General features: G+C 37.5%; 1 protein-coding gene and 1 pseudogene across 11 annotated transcripts in view; both read left to right on the forward strand.

The window, feature by feature from the left end:
• Nucleotides 1–26,487, forward strand: part of C35H10orf67 (chromosome 35 C10orf67 homolog) — a 105,266-nt gene that overhangs the window by 68,718 nt on the left and 10,061 nt on the right. For 8 of the 11 annotated variants that reach the window (XM_074358267.1, XM_074358278.1, XM_074358274.1 and 5 more), the window contains 6 exons: nt 8,005–8,064; nt 8,748–8,830; nt 8,905–8,970; nt 11,748–11,835; nt 17,424–17,507; nt 17,594–17,654. In XM_074358267.1, the coding sequence (XP_074214368.1) occupies nt 8,005–8,064; nt 8,748–8,830; nt 8,905–8,970; nt 11,748–11,835; nt 17,424–17,507; nt 17,594–17,654 (442 nt within the window). Of the gene's footprint in view, nt 1–8,004; nt 8,065–8,747; nt 8,831–8,904; nt 8,971–11,747; nt 11,836–17,423; nt 17,508–17,593; nt 17,655–19,049; nt 25,206–26,487 lie in introns of those variants that run through there. The other 3 variants (XM_074358270.1, XM_074358268.1, XM_074358269.1) reach the window with 3 other exon arrangements.
• On the forward strand, nt 11,847–16,227 carry LOC141576039 (E3 ubiquitin-protein ligase RNF130 pseudogene; annotated as a pseudogene).

Raw genomic sequence — 26,487 nt, forward strand, 5'->3', positions numbered from 1 at the left:
AATGTAGAGACAATTGAAATCATAACTGCAATTACTTGTTTTATTTTAAAACCAAGTTTTTCATCTGCCACTAAAGTGAATTCGTCTTTAGATTCTGCTCTCAGAGACCAAAACTGAAAAAAATCTGAATAATATCATACTTAAAATTCAACTGAAGATCGCTTTTACTTTCTGTATTATTTTATTCTGAGTAGTTTGATGATAAGTTAAATATTTTCAGTATATGTGGAACTAAAAATTTTTTAGTGAAAATAGTATCCAGTGTTTGTTCACAGATGAAAAAAATTTTAAATGTTTTTCTTTTCCTTTTTAAAATTTTTCCCTATTTTTATTGAGTTATAGTCAGTTTATAATGTTGTGTCAATAAATTTTTTTAAATTAAAAATCACCTGAGAGGTTTTACAACCTTGTTTTCTTCTTGTTTATTTTTGTTGGGGAACAATTATAACAATTTACTTGTAGAAATTCTAATATTTTAGTATAATTTAAGGACCTAAGTTATTGGTGTGGAAATCAGGAAAAGATAAACTTGAGATTTGTTATCAGTTTCTATTCATTTACATGCAGTAAAGATGGTAAAAACCCTTCAGACAATTTTTAAGTCCATCTCCCTCGACATAATAAAATATTTAAAAGAGGAAAGCAGGGAAATGATAACCAGAGTGTATACACGTAGAGTTCGTCTACACTGTCAGTCCTGGGCAGATGCTAGGACCTGACCATGGGTGACATCTTGGTGGGAACAGAAGAAACGTCATCCAGGAGCCCGCAGGGCCACCATCTCACTGCATGGGGTTACTCTACTCCATCTGCCTGGGTTTTAGCTGTGGGTTTCTTTCCAGCTCACACTGGGAGTTGGGGCCAGTCTCGAACACCAGGTCATTTGACCAGAGTCCTAACGCTGCCCAGACTGGAGCCTCAGCCCCTGAACTCTTGTCATGCTGCCCCTCATCCTAACGACCATCGTGGCCTATCCCAGTCCTGCTGTGACTTCCATCACAGACTCACTGCTGTCAAACAGCCCCAGGATGGATGCTAGCCCATCGGCTGCTGCTGTTGGACTACTGGCCATGCTCCTTGGATCCAACTCTGCCAACTTGTCATTTTCTCCAGCCCTGACCTCTTCAAGCCTAGTCACCCCAGGTCCCAGGTGTCTCCTCAAATCCTGGGGATTAGTTTATGTAAGTGAAAACATACATCAGTTCCCCTTTCTTTAGGAATGTCTTTTCACGGACAGTGGTACTTAAGACTTTTCTTCATGTAATGCCTTGTTGATTTCTTTTCCTCCATAAAGTCTCTGCTTATTCATCAAAAAACTGAAGTAATCGAAGGACAGTTATTTGCTTTTCCCTTATTTATTCACCTCTTACGTATCACTCCTAACTTGTATTTCTGATCAACCTTAGACAACCAGTCATAGCTCACTGTACTGACTTTATGCAGGCCAAACTGTAAGAGTTCTAATGTTTTATTAGCCTATGCAACTTTATTAGGGAATCAAGGTACACTGATATTTAGACTTTAAAGTATTTTGAAAATAGCCTGAGGGTCTCTGTCACCAGTCTCTATGTGGGAGACATTTCTCGGTCTATTGTAATAATATATATCTCCAGAATAGAATAGGAGTTACCTACACCAGTGCCATGAAGTGTATGGAGTCTAGTTAGTTCAGTGGCTGAAAGCACATGGGAACCCATGTTGGGCTTCATGCCGCCAGAATGATGGACATGAGCTTGAACAACAGAGTGTGGTTCTAGTCCGTCTCTTAACTGAGAGTCTGCAAGTGGATTCTGACCCAGATACATGACATTTCTGTCTGGTTTACATTAAGTAAGGCATATGCATATTTTAAAGGTAACTTTTATATTAAAATGAGAAAGATTTTAATAATTTTAGATTCTTGTACAACCATTGGAAGAGCTAGGCGAACACCTATTAGGAAAGCAACAAAAAAACATTCAGATGGAAGCACCCAAGCAGGTAGTGGACAAGGGATCAGTGAGAAGTCACTGCAGTTTGTAGGAACCTCCAGAAACCTCCCACCAAAGGGCTTAGTCTTCAGTGGTAAAGATAGCATTTTGGTGAGGAGGGTATAGCTCAAGTGGTAGAGCACATGCTTAGCATGCAGGAGGTCGTGGTTTCAGTCCCCAGTACTTCCTCTAAAAATAAATAAATAAATAGACCTACCCTCCCCTATGCAAAAAAAAAAAAAATACAATTTTTAAAATAAATTTCATAAGAGCTCTGCAGAAAGTCACTGTGAAACTCATATTTGTCCATTCAAGCCTGCCTGATTCACAAGTCTCCTGTCCTGCCCTCAGCTTTTCTCACAAGCGTTTGTGGGGACAGAGACAAAGCTGTGAGTGAGAACTCCCCTGTTAACATGGGCTCTCAGCTACTTTAGTCCGCCCTGCTAGCCTGTACCTGCTCCCCGCTACTTTGTATTTTAGCTTATTTTTCTTGCCTGCTTGTGTTGTCCTCTGATAACACAGGCTCTCAGCTAATTCAGTCTGCCCTGCTAGCCTGTACCTGCTCCTCGCTACTTTGCATTTTAGCTTATTTTTCTTGCCTGCTTGTGTTATCCCTGCCATGGTGTTCCTTCTGCTGTGGGTGAGGCTGTTTATTTGTCTCTTCTCTCCTTGGAAGGGCTCGTTCCTCTTTGGAATTCAGTTACCTGGTTGTGACCTCAGTTTTCTGATGAGTTCAAGAAAAGTTGTGATTTTGTAGTGTGTCTGGATTTTTCTTGTTGTTAGTGTGGGAGTGGCATTTTTTTGCATCCTATGAGGGAGCCAGATGTGTTCCATTATTTTTTTTAACAGATTCATACTTAGTACACAAAATTTGCTCAGTAAAGAAACATCAAAAGAAGAAAGAAAAAAGAATCCTGCCACCCAGAGATAATCATTGAAAACCTCTTGTGAGCATCCTTGCAGACAAATGATGCAGATTTGCACACACAGCAAGTTACAGGGAATGTTGTTCAATGCCACTGAATAACTATATCTATGTATGTGTATAATTAATCATGTATAGTATTTCACTCCACAGAAGTAGCACAATTTACTTAAGCAATATCTATCAATTTACTAGTGCCTTTTAAAGACATTTTTGCTATTCTTTTGTTATTATAAACCATGACTTTATCATCTTTCATAGAGAGATTACCGTCATGGAAGAGTTGTGGTTATAAAGGTTTTAGATAGAATCATTTGATGAGAGATGTATGTGCTGCTTCTGTAGTCCTGACTTCCTGCAGTGAACATGAAGTCTAGGATGATGCGGAGCCAGGTAAAGAGACCAATCTGTATAGACTTCCATGACCTTCCAGGCCATTGGGCAGATGTGCTTGAGGTTTGCATATAACCTGGATCAGCCTGGTTTCTATAGGGCTTCATAGTCCAGTCATCTGCCAAGATGTCTCACGGCCCCTTGGCAGATGTGGAGTGGCACCCTTGGGGTACATCAAATAAGGAGTCTTGTCCTATTTTTGAAAGAATTTTGAAATTGAATGCTAATGATTTTGTTAGAAAAAAATTTACCACTGATACACGGAGGTCAGTGTTTTGTTTGGACTTCTGGCCTACACAGTGATTAGGGCTTGCTTAGAGACAACCTCCTGTGCTATATCCTCAGCGTTCCTCATTCTTAAGTCTCTTCTCACCAAACTGTAAGCACACAGGCTGCAATTGCATCTCTCTCCCCTCTCCCCCACACCAGCCACCACCCAGTCGTACATTACTGGTGTTCAAAAATAGTTGTTTGTTTAGAAGGTAATCAGAAAAAAAAATGATAATGTGAAAGTCAAGATTAATGAAATTTTAGGGACAGAAGATCATCTTTCTTCACGAGTTAGAAAGATTGTTTTGATAGTAATGTATTTGACGGTTTCAAGGAGAGAATTAAGGAGGCATTAAACCTGGGACAAATGGCCAAAGTTTCAGAGGAGTGTTTGTGAATTAGAAACATAATTGCACTTCTGTTGTTGCAAACCTGAGCTGTTGATACCAAATTTAGATTATGTGTTTTAAGTGTTGGGTTTTTTAAAACATGTTTTAAGTGCTTAAAAGTGGGAAACAAATTTAAGAATCGTAATTTCTCTTATAAGTAAAACTTATTTCTTAATTTTATGGACTTTTAGTTATAAAAATATATACAAAATCAAAAGAAAATGAGAAATATTTATAATGAATTATTTCTAAACACAGTGTTTGATTATCTTTATTATTATTTTACATTTTCCTACTTAGGGAGTGATCTACATTTATATTACCATTCATTGTCACCTCTACCTGTTGTTTGGCAGTCCAGCATTTGCACCTGTCAATAAAGTAGCCACATAAAGACCAGGACATGTATTCCAGAGAAAGTGGAATGTCAGCAGCTGGCAAAACAAAATGACAGTTTACTGTGGACAGAGCCAGGATTCAAAATAACGTGCTGCAGGAGAGTTGAAAGTTCATCTCAAACTGGAGAGCAAACACTCTAGTCTACATGTGCTGTTTTATTATTCTAACAGTATTGTCTTTGGGAGAGACTGAATAGTTATTTGCTTTACAGAAGATACGCTTTAGTACAGTCTTATCTCTAGCTATGACGGAGTTGATCATTATGTAAGAGTCAGGAAAAGGGGGCCTTGAAAATCGGTCCTAGTTTTTACTGTAGGTGACTTTAAACATAGAATCTTTCTTTTTTTTCTTTTTTAATAAACTTTCAGTTACTGATGGGACTTCAGGTGGAGTGAAATAAGTAAATGTAAATGTCTCTCTAAGTGGACACCTACTTGGTTTTGCCAGTTTGTTTTCCTAACTTCCTGTGGGTTCGTTTTTTAAATTTGCATTAGCTTGTTCCCATTAGCATATGGGCAAGGCCCTGCCGAAGTCTGGGCTCTTACCCCAGTGACTTCCTTGGTCCACTGTTAACCAGATGGCAGTGAACTTACTCTGTACTGCTTGTGACCTGCTCAGAGAGGCAATTCAAGTGGATTGTGCTCTTTGAGAACAAACAGGTGGAGGGAGACCCCAAAATGCATGCCTCCTATGACTTGGGGGACTCCCACTTTTTGGAGGCCAAGGAAGGCTAATGGTAACAAAAGGCTTTCATTGTTTTGTTCAGCTGGTGGTGTTGTGCCTTAGGCTCTGTTTTTGGCTTGCTGCCTGTCACATGGACCTTGGGAAGACTGAGTCACTCTGCTGGTGGTGGGAGTTGGTAGTTTTCTCCAGGGAGCTATATAGACAACTAAGGGAACAATAATCTGGGTAGTTGTAGGACCACCAGAAAGCTCTCCAGGACTGTGGGCACTGATGGAGCGGGAGTTCAGTGAGCTAATGGAAGAGCAGTGGGTTAGGGTCCCAGTTCAGGATTAAGGCAGTGCTGAGAATCCTGTCAGCCTGGGGATAAATCCGAACTGTGCGTCAGCCACACGTGGGCACAGGCTTCCATTCCTGACCTTCTGTTCTTCTCTTTCTAGAAATTTCATGAATAGTCTTATCCGAGTCTTTAGCATCTACTAACACACTGATAACTCCTAGGATCAACTGTACTTCCAGATTTCAAGCCCTTGTCCTGGTTACCTTTTACATGCTTTCATTTGTGCCGTGGGTATCTCAAACTCAAAGTGTCAGAATCTGAATTTACCAAAAAAAAAAAAAAAAAAAAAAGAAAAGGAAAAGAAGAAGAAAAAAAGAAAACTAGCATAAAATTGTCTGTATTGCTATAATTTTTTTAATCGTTGTTAATGGTTCCATTCTCCATCTAGTTGCCACATAAGAAATTATAGACAATTATCTTCTCACCCAAAAAGTGCCCCCAAATTCTCTTTCATAATTCCTTTCTAATATGTCGCCTCTACTTTAGCTCTCCTTGTTTTCTGTTGTACCTTTAGTGCTTAGAACTTTTCCTGTCACATAGTAGGACACATAGCCAGTACGTTTGGCACATAGTGAGTATTTAATAAGTGAAGGAACAAAGAGCATGAACAAAGCAGTTGGACCTGTAGGAAAGTTTATCTAGGAAACAGATAAGAACTTAAAAGACATTTTAAAAAATAAATATATTTTGGAAAAACATTCAAGAGAAACTTTTATCCATTAAACAAGGACAGGTTACCATGAAAAGGAGCAGTTTGAGGAATAGAACACTTTCTTGGAAGTAACAACAAACAAACAAACAAACAAACAAAAAAGGCATTGGGCAGGCTGAATAATAAGATTGACCCAGCTAAAGAGCTAACTAATAATCTAGGAGATAAAGCACAAAAAAAAAAGTCTCTTAGATCATAGTGCAAAGCAGCAGATAGAGATCATGAGAAAAGTTAAAATACAGAGATTAGATCCCAGAGGTGTAATACCTTTCTAAAAGAGTTTTCAGAAAACAAAACAGATACAGTGGAAGTAAGACAGTAATAAAAAAAAAATAAAACTTTCATTAGCTAAGGGGAAAAAACATTAATATTCAGAGGGACAGACCCACCAAGGGCTAACCAGGATTGAAAAGAAAAGCAGAATGTCAACTCTTTTTTTTTTTTTTTTTTTTTTAATTGGAGTATAGTCAGTTGCAATGTGTCAGTTTCTGGTGAACAGCACAAAGTCCCAGTCATGCATGTGTATATATATATATATATATATACACACACACACACACATATATATATATACACACACATATTTGTTTTCATATTTTTTCATTAAAAATTATTACAAGATATTGAATATAGTTCCCTCAACTTTTTAAAAAATCAAATCTCAGATGCTCCTGATTGTAAGATACACCATTATTTTATGTACCACTAGCAAGGAAAACCTGTTGCCAATTAAATTACGACATACACACCAACTACAAGACACCTCAGTTTCAAAGATGCTAAAATGCTGAATGAGACGGAATAAGTGTCTTAGAACTGATGTAGGTACATTGTGGAGAAATTTTAGGTCTCTGAGAATTGAAAAGAGGGAGAAAAAATCCAGTTTACCTACAATGAGACAAAAAAAGAAAACATTAATTTTCTCATCAGGATACATATCCATAAAAAAATAAGGCAAAGTTTTCAAAAGGAAGAAAAAAGTTTGAACTTTTTTATATCCAGCTAAAGTCTAAATTGAGTATATAAGAAAAAGATATTTTGAACATGTAAAGACTCAAAAAGTTTATCGTTCATGGAATCCAAATCAAGATAAATTACTTGAGAATGCTCTTAACTAAAAATTTTAAAAATTCAATATGCAGGATGATATGGGCACAAGAAAAAGGAGAAATTAAGGATGACCCTGCTTGGCAGAGCCCATTCGACCAAAATGGGCAACAGATCAAGGGCTTTCTGGTCACAGAACCCACTAGATAAGACAGTGGTGCTAATAAGAAGCAATTTTTTCCATCTGCTATATAGGAATAGAGGGACAGCTAATCAAGCAGATTTTTATATTCAGTATATTTTCTCACTACCATTTGCTCTCTGCATCATTGGAGAGGTATAGTAGTGAAAATTCATTATAATTATTATTTAAAATAAAATTTTATTCATTTATGGTTAAGTAAATGAGCAAATGAATGCAGTAAAATCTAAAAAAACTGCAGTATGTGATTTACTTAACCATTTTGAAATGCAGCTTTTTAATATCTATAACTGGGATTAATTAAATTTAATCCAAAAGATAGTTGAGAAAAAGTAAAGGTTTTTTTTTTAAGTTTGTAACTTCACTGGGTGATAACTGCCCACTTCATTAAAAAAAAAAAGTATAATGGTAAAATTTGACAAATATATAATTACAAAGTAATGTATTAAAAAACATCCGTAGTGAGAAAGTTGATTTTAATGGGATGTAGTTGTCCAATTGCAAATGCAATGGATAAACACTGAGTCTTGTAAATTAAATAAGGCAGTCATGACCCTTGTGGGACTGGCATTGGCATACTTTTAAACTCATTTGCCTTTCTGTAAGCTGCAGAAAGACCACATCTTTATGCATTGATTTGAAATGTTATATTCACTTTGGTTTATTTTCTTTCCAGGTTAAATATGCTGTACCTGTTGTGATGCATGAAGAAGAGGCAACACCATCAGTGACTAAGGTATAATACTGACTAATATGACCATTATTTTTAACCTAATTATTGTTTATATAGATGCTGACTATTCTTAGAAAGTAGCAGTGGCTTTGAAAGCTACACAAAGTATCAGTCTAATGAAGAGACAGAAGACCTGATTGCCTCTATAGTACGATTCTGGGTTATACCCCTCCCACACCCAAAGAAATGTCATTCAGGACATGCCTGAAATTCCATTGTTATAGATTCATTTCTTTGCTAAAACTTTGTACCCTTGTGAAATATAAGGAATACTGAGAAATGACAGAAAGCTCTAATGTGACTGAGTTGGTCAGATCCTTTCCTGATGACTCTTTTGATAGAAAGAGGAAATAGAGTAACTGGTGGTAGCTGCTGCCTATGAGGAAGAGATTTAGAAAAAGTGGCACCTGGTAAGGGGAGGGGCAATGGAGATACATTTTGGTTGCTTTGTAATGTTGCCTAGAGCCAGCTGTTTTTAAGTGAATCGTTTACAGGAAACGGAGGCATGGGATCCTAAATGTTTCCAATTTATGGGAATTTGCAAGTAAGGGTAACTCATTGTTCCCTCAAATTACTTTTTATGGTAGTTAGAATATGCCCACTAATCGAAATAGACTTTCAGATTTCCGGAGAAATGGGGTGGACTGTTCATGTAATTAACTTTGTGATGTATTTTCTGTTGAAAGATTGAAGAAGAGAAACGTGTTTTGGAAGAGCAAATAGAAATATTAAAGGCTAAGTTAGAGAAACAGAAAAAGAAGACAGAGAGGTACTGGTAATAATAATTCATAATTGTTCATTTGCAGCTAATACAATATTTAACCATCTCTAAATTTATTACAGGTGTCAGAAGGAATCAGATCAGATGAACAAAATCTGGGAAAAGAAATTCTTAATTCTCAGGAACAGGTATACTATGGTGACATATACAAATTCTATTTATAAAAATACAACCAACCATCTTTTAAGGAAATTGGGGGCCTTGTGTTTATCTATATATATTAACTAATATAAAATGCCCACACACTTCTAACAAGAAATGCAAAATAGTTGGCCTAAAATAGAAGGGTTGTCAAAAGTCACTTCAAAGGAAAAATAATTCAAGTCTCTGTTTTATTTTGGATCTCAGTGTTTCAAATTTAAATGATCAACAGGATGGACAGACCTGATACCTGGTTTAATCAGAGTTACACGGTCATCTTCCTCTATAGAACTATTAATCATTTTCCTGCTTGTTTGCACATAATGATATTTGTCTTCAAATATAGAGACCTGAATGAGTGAGGGAGCATGCCAATATGATTACCTGGAAGATACTTCCAGGTGAAAGAATGTCAAGTGCAAAGGTCCTGGGGTGGGAGCTTGCTTGTGTGTTCAAGGACAGTGAGGAAGCCAGCTGGCTGGAGTGGTGTGAGCAGGGGAGAGTGGTAGAGGAGGTCGGTGAGGTACAAGACTTGGAGTTTTTCTTTGAAATGGGAAATCACTAGAAGGTTTGTTTTTAATCAATAAGAAAAATTTCTCATTTACATGCCTAGTGGGTCATTATCACACTTAATACAGTTAGCAATATAAATTCTTTAGTATTACTTACTGACCAGATCATATTCAGACTTCTTGATTATCTCAAGGAAATCTTTTACAGTTGTTTATTTAAATTGGGATCCAGGATAGGTGGACCACTGCATTAGGGTGTTGTCTCCTTTAAATATTTATTTTTTTTCTGTAATGGTCCCACTTACCTCCCCATTTTCTCCAATCCATTGATTTGCTAGAGGAATATGCCCATTTGTTACATAGACTGTCTCACATTCAGGATTTGGCTAATTGTTAATGTGCATGTGTGTAGGTGTGTGGTTCCTCTATCTGTATTTCCTTCTTCAGCTGTATTTTCTACAAACTGATCTTTAAATCCAGAGTTGATCGACTCAGGTTCAGTATTTTAGGCAAGACTACTTCCCTCGAAGTTCTGTGTAATTCCCATTGAATCACCTCTTAAGGCACATAATGTCTAGCTGTATTTTATTCATGTGTTATCAGCCTAGTTCATATATTGTAAAATTCACCATTTTCCTTTCTCCAAATAATTTGAACATCCATCAGGGATCACAAACCATGATCCAAGATTTCATTAGGGGTTGCAAATTGGTGATACTTGAATTTTATCTTACCTTCTGCATTTCTTAGCTGAATTCTATTCAAGAAAAAATTTCTCCCAACTATTTAGTTACCCTGAAATATGGTTTCAGGTGAGATAAGATAAATGCTTGATTCCCTTTATTTGTCAATATTCAGAATAATGAGTTGGTGCCCTAAAACCTCATTGGAAAATCTTGAACTAAGGAAAGACCCAAACTGACCTGATGTCTTAACAAGAATTATTCTGACCTCTGTGTTGATAAAAGGCCCTAGAGAAGTCAAAGGAAAAGCAAGGAGGAAAGTTAGGAACTCCAGAAAGAATAACCCTCTCTTAAGCAAAACAAGATGGTGATTTGACTGGGATGGGAGCAGTGGAGGTGTTAAGAAATGATTAAATTTGGGGTATATTTTGCAAGTAGGATGTGTTGAAATATTGGAGATAAAGTGGGAAAGAAAGAAGTCAAGGATGATTGCAAGGATTTTACCTAAATGACAGGAAAGATAGAGTCACCTTCAACTGAGACAAGCAAGCACATTTTGGTGGGAAGTCAGTTCAGTTTTGAGACATTAAATTTATGATGCCTTAGTCACTTAAGGATAGATGTCTAATGGCAGTAATGAGCACATGAGTCTGGAGTTCAGAAGAAAGTTGAGGCTGGGCACATACATTTGGGATGCATTAGCACAGATGGCATTTAAAGCCATGAGATTAAATGAGATCAACTAAGAGTGAGTGTTGGTGGAGAAAAGCAGAGACATACAAGGACTGAGTCCTAATATTTGTTAATATCTGACTCTCAAAAACTTTTTTCAATCTGATGTTTTCCCTCCAAAGGACCTCCCTCTTTTGTGAACTGTTTTCATCTTTTGCTTTCTTGTCGGCTTGTGAAATTCCTTTATGTATTCTTCATCAATTTTAGATGTTATATATTTCTTCTCCCAGTCTATTAACTTTGTGTATGCTGTCCTTTATTGTACAGAAATTCTTAGTTCTTATCCAACAGTATTTTTGCCCTAGGTTTGTGTTTAGAAAGTCCTTCCCCATCTCCACTAAAATGTTCTCGCACGCTTTTATACAAGCCTACTTGATTTACCTCTCATATTTAGGTCTTCACTCCATTGGGAGGTCGCCTTCCTATGCCATGGGAAGTACTTTCCCCAGCACCATCTACTAAACAGCCCACCCTTTCTAGATTGGGTTGTGGGGCCACTTTAGTCATATACTGTGTTCTAGTACATTCCAGAATCTGTTTCAGTGTTCCTACCCTATTCCATTTATTTTTTCCTCTCCAAACTGTTCTTATACTGTGATTTCTGTGGTATGTGTTAATATCCCGTGCGGCTCTTCCCTCCTGTTTGCTTTTCAGGGTGGGAAGATAGGTAGTTTTAAAAATGAAAGAAATAAGTTCATACCAACATGTTGACATTTTTACTTGTATCCCTTTGCTCTTATATCGAAAACTCTAGTTTCTAATTGCATGAACATAGGACTGATTTGCTCTTTCCTGTAATTTCTGTTCCTTTTCATCCCTCTGCTTCTTTTGTTTCAGCTTTCACACCCTCAAGAACGAGATGTTTACTAGGCACACATTGTTCCGTCAGTTTGCAGTGCTGGCTGATACATCCTTCAGTTACCAGGTAAGTACCTGTCAGGGGTAGATGCTCTTGGTCTCTTTGATGATATCTGCAACATGCCTTCCTGAACCTATTTCACATTTGCTGACCCCTGACGTTAGAGGCTCTGGAGATGACAGTCATTCTGCTAGATGCTGACGGCATAAGGCAGAGTGTCTAAACCCAAAGAGCTCATCTAATGTGCGATATAGATGTATACACAAATTGTTACCCCACAACATGGTTGAGCTATCGTAGAGGCAAGTGAAAAATCTCAGAGAAGGGGTGACTCATTCCAGCTGGGAAGCATCTGTCAACCTCACTGTTTGTGGGTATGGATGGAAAGTGGGAAGATACCACAGCTCAAGATCCAAGTATCCAGTCACTTCCAAAGGGAAAAAGGAGGTAAAAGAGTCTGCTCCAAGTACCAAGCCATTCATTTTCACACTAGAAATCACCTGTAGTTAGAGCCCAGTTCTAAAATAGACTTTTTAAAAAACCAAACATTTACTGAATGTTTTTACTTGGGAGTTGTAACTGTGAAGGTAAATGATGCCTGGGATAGAAATGTAATCAATAAATTGCAAACAGTCAGTTAATTAACATACTATAAATGCTGCTGAGAAATTGCTATTATACTAAGTGTTCTGGGGACAAGGCATGTTTGTGGGAAAGGTCACAAGAAATATAAAATACGGTTTCTTGTGTCAAGAGGCTTACAATCTAAAATCACTTTCTTTTAAAAATTTTTCAACAATTTTCGCTTTAAGATGATTTTCTAAATTCAAGTTGCTGCAAAAGATCAAAGAACTTAAGAACATTGGCAAGATAACATTATTTCTAATTTGTAACTAAATTTACATAGTAATATGAACCTTGCTGAGGAAGTGTTTCGAGTCTGGTCTACATTGCTGGGAGTATATGTAGTCTCTTTCTTTTCCTTTTGGTTTTTCCTCTTCTCAACTGAAGTTTAGATATTTAATCAGCTGGACAAACTAAAACATTGGAGGACCCATGAGAATGTTGTGCTACTAAAACATCGGTCTTTTAAAAGATTATCTAGTAAAATTTTTTGATCCAAATTTGAATTGTCCAGACTTTATGAAACAGAATTCTAAAATCTTGAAATTATACCAGTCCAGGCATATTAATAGAGCCAGTCTTTTCCTTGAGAAAAATCTTGGCCCTGCTCTCAGATGTCCATGCACTCTGTCTTCCTGTGGGGGAGGGGCGGTACTCCATCTAGTCGAGAATACATCTGTGTGCCACTGCTTGTTTGGGATTCAGGCTCATGAATCCTTATCTGTACAGCTACACAGTATGTAGGCACTGAAGACACCCATCAGTGTGGATGGCAAATATTTAAGAAAAATAGACAGGAAGTGAGGGAAGAGGAGAGAATGATGAACGAATGCATTTTGGGTAAAGTAACATTTTCTCTTGGGTCTCTGCACTGCGGTCACTCATCCATTCACAGATACTTGCTGAGTACACATATGTGCCAAGCACTCTGCTCCAGGCTGGGATAAGATAGTGCACATGGCAAACATGGCTTCTTCCCTTACGGATTATAAATTCCACAAGATCCCAGACTGGTCTGTCCTACACCCCAAGGTTAGAATAGTGCCTTCACCCACAGTGTAGACAAGATAGATGCTGATAGGGAAAGTTCACATTTTTGGCTCTTGCCGCAGCGCCGGCCGCGCCCGCCCCGCCTCTAGGCGCCGGCTCTGGAGCCCGGTCCGCGAGCGGCAGCGGCGGCTGCGGGGGGGGGGGGGGCGATGCGCGGTTTGGAGCGGGCGGGCCTGGCCCGGCTCCCCGCGCTCGCGCTGCTGACCTGCGGCCTGTGACCGGCGCGCGCGGACAACGCGAGCCAGGGCTACTACACGGCGCTCGTCAACGGGACGGTGCAGGAGCCCGGCCGCGGCGCCCTGCTCACGTTCCGCATGGACCGCGGGCGCTACGGGCTCGGCTCGCCCAAGGCCGAGGTCCGCGGTCAGGTGCTGGCGCCGCTGCCCATCCACGGAGTTGCTGATCATCTGGGCTGTGATCCTCAAACACGGTTCTTTGTCCCTCCCAACATCAAACAGTGGATTGCCTTGCTGCAGAGGGGAAACTGCACGTTTAAAGAGAAAATAGCGGGCTGCTTTCCACAATACGGTGGCTGTAGTCGTCTACAATAATAAAGCCAGAGGAGCCAGTCGCCATGACTCATCCAGGCACTGGAGATATTATTGCTCTCATGATTACAGACTTTAGGGGTAAGGATATTTTGAGTTATCTGGAGAAAAACATCTCTGCACAAATGACAATAGCTGTTGGAACCCGAATGCTGCCAAAGAACTTAAGCCGTGGCTCTCTGGTCTTCGTGTCAATATCCTTTATTGTTTTGATGATTATTTCTTCAGCCTGGCTTATATGCTACTTCATTCAGAAGATCAGGTACACGAACGCTCGGGACAGGAACCAGCATCGCCTTGGAGATGCAGCCAAGAAAGCCATCAGCAAATTGACAACCAGAACCGTAAGAAAGGGTGATAAGCGACACACCCAGACTTCCATCATTGCGCAGTCCGCATAGAGAGCTATAAGCAGAACGGTGTTGTCCGGATCCTCCCCTGCAAGCATGTTTTCCACAAATCCTGCGTGGATCTCCCTGGCTTAGCGAACACTGTACCTGTCCTACATGCAAACTTAATATTTTAAAGGCCCTGGGAATTGTGCAAAATTTGCCGTGTACTGATAATGTAGCATTTGACGTGGAGAGGCTCACCAGAACCCAAGCAGTTAACCGGAGATCAGCCCTGGGTGACCTTACCAGTGACAACTCCCTTGGCCTTGAGCCACTTCGAACTTCGCGGATCTCACCTCTTCCTCAGGACAGGGAGCTCACTCCTAGAACGGGAGAGACCAACATCGCAGTGATAAAAGAATGGTTTATTATTATTGCCAGCTTTGGTCTCCTCAGTGCTCGCACGCTCTGCTACATGATCATCAGAGCCACAGCTAGCTTGAATGCTAATGAGGTAGAATGGTTTTGAAGAAGGAAAAAAAATGCTTTCTGACTGATTGCCTTGAAGGAAAAAAGAACCTATTTTTGTGCATCATTTACCAATCATGCCACACAAGCATTTATTTTTAGTACACTTTATTTTTTCATAAGATTGCTAATGCCAAAGCTTTGTATTAAAATAAATAATAAAATTTAAAAAAAAGAAACTTCAAATTTTTAAGTTACATATTTGAATAAAAGCTATGAAAAGAAAAAGTTTAACATTTTCTGACTCTTGAGGTGTACTTTACATAGGTAGAGTGCACCAATATTAAGGTTATCATGTGAAGAGTTTTTACCTGTGTGTAGCTGTCACCTCAATGCAGGGGTAGGACATTTCCATCATCCCTGAAAGACAATACCTCCCCACGTCAAACCAACGTGTTCTGATTTCTCTCATGACAGCTTAGTTTTGCCTGTTGTTAAAATTCATGTCAATGGTATCCTGTGGTCTGTACTGACTGAATAGTATTCTGTTGTATGAATAAACCATAATTTGTTTATCCCTTCCCCTCCTGGTGGACACTAAAAAGCACCTATAAACATTCTTGTGCAAGTCGTTTGTGGAAATATGTTTTTGTAAGTCTCACGTAAGAATAGAATGGCTGCGATATAGGAGTATATGTGTTTATAAGAAATTGCCGCTGTTCCACAGTAATTGTATCATTTTCCCTCCCACCTGCAATGTTTGAGTGTTTCTTTTGTTCCACATCTTTGCTAACTTGATAATGTCAGTTTTTAAATTTTAACCATCCTAAGATAGTATTCCATTGAAGTGTCAACTTGGCATTTCCCTGATAAATAATCTTAAGCATCTTTTCATGTGTTTATTGGCCATTCTTAGATCTTCTTTTGTAAAAAGACTATCCAAGACTTTTTTTAAAATTGTGGTAAAATACGCATAATGAAATTTGCCATCCCGACCATTTTTTTTAACCTTTTTTTTAATGGAGGTACTGGGAATTGAACCCAGGATCTCATGCATGCTAAGCATATGCTCTACCACTGAGCTATACTCCCCCCTCCACATTGTAACCATTTTTAAATGTATAGTTTAACAATGTCCAGTACAGTCACACTGTTGTGGGACCAATCACCTGAACCCCCTTAATCTTACAAAACAGAAGCTCTATACCCATTAAACAACAACTCCCCAGTCTCTCCTCTCCCGACTTTTGTCTGTTTTTAGTTTTTACTGAGTTACAATATTTTGTTATGGGTTTTGGATACATATGTGTTTTGTCAGATGTATGTATTGAAAATATTTCTCCCTAGTCTGTAGTTTTTCCTTGCATTTTCAGAACAATGTCCTTTGAAAGAAGTTTCTAATTTTAATAAAGATCAACTTAGCTCTTTCTGTTGCAGATTGTAGAACTATATCTCACATTCCACATAGACTTCTTATGGTATAATTTTGATCTTTCTTTTCCCATTGAATTTTACTGGCTCCTTTGTTCCAAATCAATTGGTTATGTGTATATGAGTCTATTTCAAAACCCTCTATTTTGTTCTGTTGGTCTATGTATCTGTCTGTCCCTTTGCCGATACTATACCATTCTTAATTAATAACTTTATAGTAAGTCTTGAAACTAGGTAGTATAAATCCTTCAGTTTTATTCCTCTTCTCCAAGATTGTCTTGGCAATTCTCTATCCTTATTACTTCCATATACATTTTAGAATCTACAAGTCAATTTCTTTTTTTAAAAATCCGCTAGCATTTTGCTTGGGGTGTTGTTGAATTGTATTTCTTGAATGTCTTGAGCCAGTAGTTTATCTCAGAATCCAGAGACCCAAAAAGATGCCAGACATTTAGTTAAATAAATCAATGGCAAAGATTTCTTTTTAAGGTTTGAGGCTGTGCTCTACAAGCTAGTAGGTGTAGCTGTCAAGGAAAAGCTCACGAGGATTGTTCGCTGTTGCTGTGTGTTATATATTATGTTACTTTCTCATTCAGCTCAGGGAGATGCTTCACTGTCATATCTTTTTTATGGATTAGACTTTTCATTCATAGCTTGTTGGGTTCTGTCTAGCCCTGAATTCTAAATTGTCTGTTATCCATTCTATTAATGTCTTCTTGTTTGTCTTTTACTGTTAACTTTGCTCAACCTTTGGTATTTCTGTGTCATTTTGTTTTAGTTGTGAACTTACAAGGAACAACGTGATTGGATTTTAGTTCTTCGAAAAACGTTTTGCTTTTCACCATTCAGTTCCTGGGAATCAGGACCACTACAGTGTAGCTTCCAGGATCCAGGCTGCCCTAGGCTGTGTAGTACCTGACCACGTATGTCAGTAAATCCCAGATGGCATAGGGATAATCGGAAGGAAGTAGAGTCAGAAGAGACAACAAGGAAAACATTTTTCTTGAATTTTCTCTCAAAGTAGCCTGAGTCAGGAAGGGATCTATTCCTTGGATTTAAAAAAAAGGATTTCCCCAGCAAATAAGTTAGGAGCATAATTTTCACATCTTGGTTAACTCAGGGTTGAAGAACATTCTCCATCCCTTTGGGCTGATCATTATTGCCCCTGGATAACACGGTACATACTGTCTGTGTCTTTCAGAAAGTTAAACCCTTACTTGTGCAGTCCAAAATGAACTTGGTAACAGAGTCACTGTCTTCTGGAAGTGTTCATCACTCGTCTTCGGTAGGTAGATTATTTCTTCCCTATGAAACATTTAATCTGTCAGTATTATTCAAGCTCAGTAATGGAACTTTTTGATTTACCTGCAGATGGACAACAAGTATGTAGACCTGGTCAGCGATCAGATATCCTCTCAGCTTTCACTGAAGGGTAAGGACCTTATTGTTGCAGGAAAACATTCACACATGGGATGGGTATGTAAGCAAGGGTAATATCACTTTTCTTTGCCATCCTAAGATGTTTGGTTTCTGGGTGAATGCAAGACTTTTTTCAGCCAATTTGTAAAATTAATGCTTAGATATGGTGGATAAAAGAACGCTAATATGTGTTTCTGAATATTGATCTCTGCTAACTGAAAATGAATTGAGTCATATTTCAAACCTAGAAACTGTCTCAGTTGGAATCCATGTTTCTTTGTTAAACTGCCAGCAAACCTGAAGCTCCTGTTAAATTCCTATTGTCCAATTTAATACTTAGGAGAAAAGTACGACTATTTCTAGCATCCTTGTCTCCCTTCAGTCCTTGCGGGGCCTCAGATTGGACCCCTTTAGAGGTGGCAGTACATTTGTCCATAAGTTTCTGTAAATCTTTATGAAACAACTGTGCTTGCTTTTCTCTAAAAAAACAAGTTGGGTTAACAAAATATGACATGATTAGTTTGAATTATTATTATTGATACTAATCAAAGGGTGTCAGTCATTTCTGTTTTTCATCTCCTGGAATGTTTAAAAGTAGACTTTCATAATGAATCTCTATGCACAGAGGAAGTGTGTGATAAGAGCTTAAAATCATCTACTTTTTGAGAACTAGATTGAGCTTTGGCAGAAAGGAACGTCTCTTCTGGGTCTCTGTGCATTGGAGAGCCTTTTTCTGTACTGCTGACATGTATAGGCAGTATCTTTCTCACATGCGTCTGCCCTGGGTACAGAGGAATCTCTGTGGTCACATTGCTGGCTGCCTCCTGGGCTGGCATTTTAGATCACAGTGACCCCCAAGACTGGACTCCAGAGCACGCAGCTGCCTGCTAAGACCGTGGCAACCTTTCAAAGACATCAGCATTTAAATCGGGGATTAGATCTGTTGAGTTGTTGGAAATTCCAACCCGTACAGTAACTTATTTCTAAACATCATTTCTAAAACATCATTATGTGTTAGGAGAAGAGAGACTCTAATGATTTATTATTAAAATGGAGCTTGTTTAATTTGGAACCTGTGTTTGACCTGGTGTTTTAGTTAGAGAGTTTAATTCACAGCAACAGTCCCTTCCCCAAAAATTGAGTTGAGGATTTTACATCCAAAACTGACTGTTCTCAGCCAAGCAGACCATTTTCAAAGGTTCATTTGGAGTGAATACAAACCAACATTGATGACCACATGGGCCATGAGGCAGCCTCTGCCAAAACAGCATTGTCACTCCCGGTCGTGTCCTCTGCCCTGAGAATGCCAAGCGTAGAGTCATTTCCACCCTGTCTACTGAAAGCCCCCTTTTTGGCCTTACTAATAAAATTGAAAGTAAATGCTATTTGATGATCCACAATTTTGCAGGACGCCACTAGGCGTGTCATTCTGAATGTGACAACTGCACCCAGAAAGCCTCTGGACAGAACCCTGAAATGTCTTTCTACAAAATCTCTGATGTAACGTTGACACCTCCTGTTCTTAAGTTAGTGTGGGGAAATCATCCCATTAACAGAAATTTCTGGTTAAGTGGGTTCCAATGAAATCAAAATTTACTAAAAATTAATTTTCTATTTTTAATGGATAAGAACAACCAATAAATGAGTGCCAGAAGGAAATTGAATGACAGATTTAGTAATTTGGGGAGTAAATGAATTTTTTTCATTAGATAGCAGTGTTCAATGGTTATGGCAACTGAGTGGCATTCATACTAGAAGCTTAAAGGGCCAAATTGTCTTCACAAAACAAATCACCCCAAACTTCTCAGGTACTTCAGAAGATTGAACACCCCCTTCGGACCCCTAGGAAATAGTTTAATACATTATTAGTGTTTTCAAACAGTAATTGACAAATACATCATCAAATAGGTGATTAGCTACATGGTTAGTATGTACCTGACTTACAAACCGTTATTACTTTCTGTAACATGGGAGGTTACTGTAACCTACCTGGGGACAGAAGCCAAATTGAGCTCCTTAAAGTCAGTGTTGCATTGAGTTCTGTTTTATAAACTATGTAAATAGAATATAAATATTTTAAATATCCTATTGACTACTTCTCCCCTCCACTAACAGGATCTTCAGGGTTGTGTCAAAGACTGAGGTTCTCACATTGTACTTTCATACCACAAGACTTTTGAAAATTATGGATAACTAACACTTCGTGGGTTGTAGGTACTGTTCTAAATGTCTTTCTAGTTTTAACCCTAATTGTCACAAAAACCTTATAAGGTCGGCACTCTTGCTTTCCCAAGTCTGCAGAGGAGACAGTTGGATACAGAAGGGTTTAGTAAGCTGCCAGGGTTATGACTGCAAATAAACAGATTATTTATTTATAAGTAAGGCTTAACTCAGACCCAGACAGTGTTGTCCCAGAGCCCAGGCTTGTCACCACCCAGTTATGTTGATTTGTCCGAAGACTCATGCATGACAATGTGCGGTCCCATTTTCAACCGCACACACTGTAGGAAAACATGTGATGTAACAGAAAAGCTTTGGAGGTGGACAGACTTGGGTTCCCATCTCATTCCAGCCACTTACTCACTGGGTGACTTCATCTCAGCTCCCTTGGCTGTGTAAAATGGAGAAGGTGACCTCCTAGCTTAGTTATGAGGATTCAGTGAGTTAACATCAGTGACGTGCCTAGCTAACTGCACCCCTACCTCTCCTCCTGAGCTGTGCACAAGGTAATCCCTGGGTCCCCAAAATAAAGGCTGGCAAACCTGCATGTTGATCCACTACACGAGACCTGTAATGTCCTCAGCAGCAGGCTACTGCTTTAAACAAACTAGTCTGTCTCTCACATTCTTTAGTAACTGTCAACCAAGCATAAGTAAGAATAAAATCCATCAAAATATACAGTAAGTATTTTGAAAAGAGCAAAATTAAACATGGAATATGACTTAAAGCAATGTTACATGAGGTGATATGTCTTTCTTAAGCAAATTTAAATTGATTTTTTGTTATGCAGCAAACTTTACTCCAAAAAAATTCTAGCAAGAACAACAGAATGAATTGTGTAGCACAGAAGGCTAAGAGATAAATAAATCCTCGTTAATATAGGGGAGTGAAAAAATGAGGTCCAGTACTATCTGCAGAATTCCAAAGCCGTTTTTTACACGATAGTAATTATCCCAAGAGATCCCAGGTAACATTATTAATTTGTTTGCTGCTTACCTGTGATAAAATTTGGGATCTGAGCTGCTCATTGTGTACCGTGCACTGCTGCAGATTTTATGTACTCAAGAAGACCTTTCTCACAGTCCAGTAATTAGGTGCTGTTGACATTGTAATCTTTGGAAATGTTCCTAATGAGCCCCAAAGACACGAATCTCATAGATAAAACCTCAGAGTAACAGTGACTCTTTAAGTGGCTGGTTGGTAAGAGAAAGCGCAAACATGAATATCTGAAACGCAGGAGAAACCCAAATTTAAACCTAGATTACATTGTGTTGTTAATTCTGAGACTTTTAGGGAAGAAACATGGAAGAGGTGATTTGAAAGGCTTTTAGAGAATAGTACAACGATCGCCATACATTGGATAGGATCTTTAAAACTTTCTTTTCACCCTTTGAAACTTTGGACCTGAAAAGTGTTTTCTTTACTGAGTTTATTATCTACCCACCAATTTATAAAAGTAAGTATTAATAGAGTGGAGTTCAGTTGCCCTTTTTTGTTTTAAACACAAAGATAATTTTAAAAATGACAGAAGAAATTGGAGCTTAAAAGATAAAAAGAAAAGAATTTCAGGCGTAAGTGTTAGCATTGTTTTACATATTGTTTCTCCACTTCAGCTATAATGAATATAATTCAGTAAGGTATTCATATTCAAATACATACTTTGTAATGTTCCTCTATGCACCACATATATACACAAACAATAAATAACATCACTTAGCATGTGACTGAGGGCTATTAAAAATGTTAAAACAGGACTAATCTGATTTACTAAATATAATGTATTAAAGGATCTGTTAATGTTTAAGATGTCACTGTCACCAGTTTTTCTATGTCCCTTATTGTCACCAATTTCCTATAATCCAAACGTTGTATTTCTAAGTTATATATGTCATCCTTGTCTTTGAGACTTGGGCTGACTCTCAACTACCTTTCTTTAGGAGTTTTTCTGGCTTTTTATGCATATATTCCAGAGACATTTTCTATTCAAGGCATGGGGTTTAGGATATGAAATAACACATTAAATCCTGGATAATCAGCATTGTGTCTCTTAACATACCTTTCCAAGTACACTGAATTCTCAGTGCCATAGAGAAGACTCAAGATGACAGTTGGATTTGAGAATTAATCCCAAAAATCCACAGCTCTCTATTTAACTGAAGCCTCATCTGTAGGTCAGATAAGGGTTTGAAAAATGTGAGAAATGAAAATGAAGGATAATTCATATTTTGAAGATAGTGTTAATAGTTGAAATAAGTAGGCGGGCCTTTGAATTTGTAAGATCGTAACAACTTAATAGAAAGGTCACAACGAATACATATTCAATATGTACTTTACTAATTTGATGGGCTGTCTTGTCATTCAGTCAGGTGATGCTTTTAAGTATATGTAGACAGTGTTTCATTCAATAAATGCCACTAAGCGTCTTCCTAATGATGCCCCAAACTGGTACTTAGAGGTATCCGAAGCATGATGCAAGGATGCTTTCTGGTGTGTGTTCTTACTCAGTCACTGGACCACGAATTGGATCCCAGCAGCCTCTCTGGATCCTGTGGCCACTGATTTCATCCCAAACCTCAGCTGCTCATTGCTGCCCGGTTACTTAACAGTCATTATAAACCATATCAGCCTTTATGATGGTAACAAAATACTGAGAAAGATTTTAATTAGTGTCCAGACAAGTGGGTATTAATTTTTAAATTTAGGAATGGTTCTGTTAGAGAAATGGCAAAATGTTAGAAGATACTGTGTATGGATTTATGCTAATTCATGGGCATAGCAAGTGTACCCTTAACTGAGCTGGGAATGATGTCTTTGTATGTGAAAAATACCCTATGAAGATTCCTTTCTTCTTTTTTTTTTTTTAAATTCCTATTTATTATTGAAGTGTAGTCGATTTACAGTGTTAGTTTCAGGTGTAGAGCAAAGCAATTCAGTTATACATACACATACATATATTTTTTTCCAGCACAGCTTGTTACAAGATACTGAATATGGCTCCCTATGCTATACAATAGGTCTTTGTTGTCTGTCTGTTTTATGTATGGTAATGTGTATGTGTTAATCCCAAGCTCCTAATCTAGCCCTCCCCAAACCGCCCCCACCCCTGCTATAACCACAGTTTGCTTTCTATGTGAATACTCCTTTCAACGGGAGGAACCCCAGTTTTGGAATTCGAGGGAATAAATTGAGATCAGAAAAGTGGGGATTTTTGGGTCAGTGTCCCTGAGCTCCAGTCATCAGCCTATCACATTCCTGGCTGGTCCCGATTCTTTAATGTACGTTCCTCTTCTTGCATGAAACAATCATATGGGAAAAAGTAGGCTGTAGGGAGAAGTGTGTTGGGTACTGTTACATGCTACACAAATGTAAGCTAGAGTGACGAAAAATTATAAAATAATCTTATTATCTGTGTTTTCATATCCGTAAGAATGAACTGAGGAAAGGCTTAATGTCCTCATAGACATATTTACTGTAGAAACTTTTTGTATGTTTATCATGAAATATTTCAAATATTCAGAAAACACAGAATTACATGTTGAACACCCCCTGACTCTTGTTAGATTTTGCCACGATTGATTCATTAAAGAAAGAAAATAGGAAGAAGATTTGAAGCCCCCGAAAACCATTTCCCTCCCTCCCTCCCCAGAGGTAACCACTGCCCTGATTTTAGCACTGGTCAATCTTGCATAATTCATAGTATTTCTACACACGCGTGACATATGTGTAACATCATTTGGCATGTTTTCAAGCATTGTATACATGAGCGTGGAATGTATGTATTCTTTCTTGCCCCATAAATGTTATGTTTTGGAAATTTAATTATAGTGTCTTGCTGCGTGCAGCTTGAGTTCACTTATTTTACATGTTGTATAAGTATATTCACTGTATGATATGCTATAGTATATTCTCGCTCCTGTTGTGAATTCAGGTTCTCAATTTCTTGCAGTCAAAAGCACAGCTGCTATATAAACATCCCTGTACATGCCTCATAGTCTTACATTGAAGAGTTTCACTAGAGTAAATGCAATTGCTGAGTTGAAGAATATATAGCCATCTTTAACTTTACCAGATACTGTCAAATTGTGCTATTAAATGGTTACAATGATTTAGACTCATACCAGTAGTTTATGAGTTTGTATTGTTCCATATTCTTACTAACACTTGAGGTTGCCATAGTTTTTTAATTTTTGCCAACCTGATAGATGTGAAATTATATCTCATTTTAAAATTTGCAGTCAAATGCTCTACCCCTGAGCTATACCCCCTCATTTTTTTAATTTGAAATTCCCCAATAACTAGTGAGAATGATTGTTATTTGACTATTTATTTTGGTTTCCTCTTCTATGAATTGCTTGTTATTAGCAGTTGAGCACTTTTATATGATGTGGTTATTCATATGTTTCTTATTGATTTGTAGGAGTTTCTATAAATTCTGAATGTTTACCTTTTGTCAGTTTTATATTTCACAAATATCTTCACATTATTTCTGGTGTGTATTTTAACTTTGCTTTTGATGTCTTTTGTGGGTTCAAAGTTTTTTTCAGATAATTATGTTTTCAATCTTTTAATTTATGCATTGTTCTTTTATTATGTTTTTTAGATAAATTGTCCTACTCTGAGTTAATAAAGGTAGTTCTACATCGTCTTTTGGAATTTATTTATTATTTGGTATGATTTTGGAGTGTAACTTTTTTGTTCCAATAGAATAGCTGATTGCCCCACCACCGTATATCTCCCCCGCTCCTGGTTTGTAATGCTACCTCTGACACATGTTGTGTTTCCACACAAGCTTAGACCTTTTCTAGGCTCTCCATTCTCTGCAGTTGACCTATTTGTCTTACTGCTCTAATGCCAGGGTCTTAATAACTTTGGCTTTAAAATAAAACTTTGGTATCTGGCACAGTAAGTGCCTCCATCTTATTCTTCAAAATCGTCTTAGCCTTTCTTGGGTCTTTTGCTTTTTGTATGAATTTGAGGTTTATCATTTCAAGATCCATGAAAAAACTGTTGACATTTTGATTTAAGGCTCAATCTGGAAAGAACAAATATTTTTGTACCAGTGAGTCCTCCCAGCTCTGAATATAACTTTGCATTGATCTGGAGATTCCTATGTATCTTCTTTATAATGATGTTTTGTAATATCATCATAAAGGTCTTACACTTCTTTTATTAGATTTGTTCCTAAGTAACTAATAAATGTAACTATCTTACAGTTTTTGTTACTATTACAAATGAAATCTTTGTTTTTCTATGACATATTCTAAGTGTTTATTACTGTTGAGTATTTGATTGTATATTTTGATGTTTGTTCCAATAAACTTGCTGAACTCTGTTGAGTCTAAAAGTTTGTCTGAAAAGTCTCTTCTCATTTTTATTAGACAATCACATCATCTAGAACTTAAAAGACTGTCTCACCCAATCTTTGTGCACCGCTTTTTTTTTCGTTTTCTTATTGCACTGGCTAGGATTGTCAGTATGCTACTGAATAGAACAGTCAGTGTCCCCCTTGTCTTGTTTCTCTCTTAATAGGACAGTTTCTAAAGTGTCACCATTAAGTATAATGTCCATTTAGGTTTGTCATAGCTCTTCTTTCTCAAGTCAATAATACTGTCTTCTATTGCAAGTGCTAAGAGTTTTTATAACAAATTGATGGCCAACTTTTATTTCTACCTATTGAGCTAATAATTGTGATATTTCTCCTTTAATCTGTTAGTGTTGAAATACATTAAAAATGTCTTATATTGAATCATATGTGCATTTCCTAATTTGTGTTCATAGATAAATAAAATAGTAGAAAATTAAAGTTAAGATTTTTCTTCTGAGTTTGGTCTATATAATTTTTCTCCTGAACTACCCTTATCTAGTTTGGATATAAAAATTATACTTGACTCATAGAATTGGTTAGCTCCACCCCTTATTTGAGACTGCTAAAGTTTGTATAAAATAGCATTATCTGTTCTTTGATAGTTTTTGTTTTTGTTTTTGTTTTTGTTTTTGTTTTTTACTATCTGGCCAACAGACCATGTGTCTTTTATGAAGGCGGGAGAGATTTCTGAATACCAATTTAGTTTCTTTAATGGTTATAAGTCAGTTTCAGCAACATTTCTTCTAGGTCATTAATCCATTTTATCTAGGTTTTCAAATATGTTGAGATAAACTTGTTAATTATATTCTCCTATGAATTCCATAATCTCCATAATTGTGTCCCCTTTTCTGTCCCTAACATTGTTTAATATATTCACCATTTGTTTATTCTTAATCCTGCTAGAGGTATTATACAAATTTTAGTCTTTAATAAAGTACTACAAATTTTTGGGGTTTTTGACTCACTCTGCTATTTTTGGGTTTTCTGATTTATTTTTCTCTATTATTGTCTTCTATTTTTGAAAGATATTTTTCTGTGTGTTTTTCCTACACCTTACTCATTTATTTTTTAAAAAATGCATTTATGACTCTAAAAACTATTTTAGCTCTATTCTATAAATCTTGACATATAATACTTCAATTTTTGCTTAGTTCTAAATATTTTATTGCCATCAAGATTACCTCACATGTTAATGGGAGATTTTAAACATACTTTGTTGTGATTGCTTTACTTTAAATAATGACTTCTAATTTAATTGTAT

The sequence above is a fragment of the Camelus bactrianus genome, chromosome 35 (genome assembly GCF_048773025.1).
Source record: "Camelus bactrianus isolate YW-2024 breed Bactrian camel chromosome 35, ASM4877302v1, whole genome shotgun sequence".
In the NCBI taxonomy this organism is placed as follows: Eukaryota; Metazoa; Chordata; class Mammalia; order Artiodactyla; family Camelidae; genus Camelus; species Camelus bactrianus.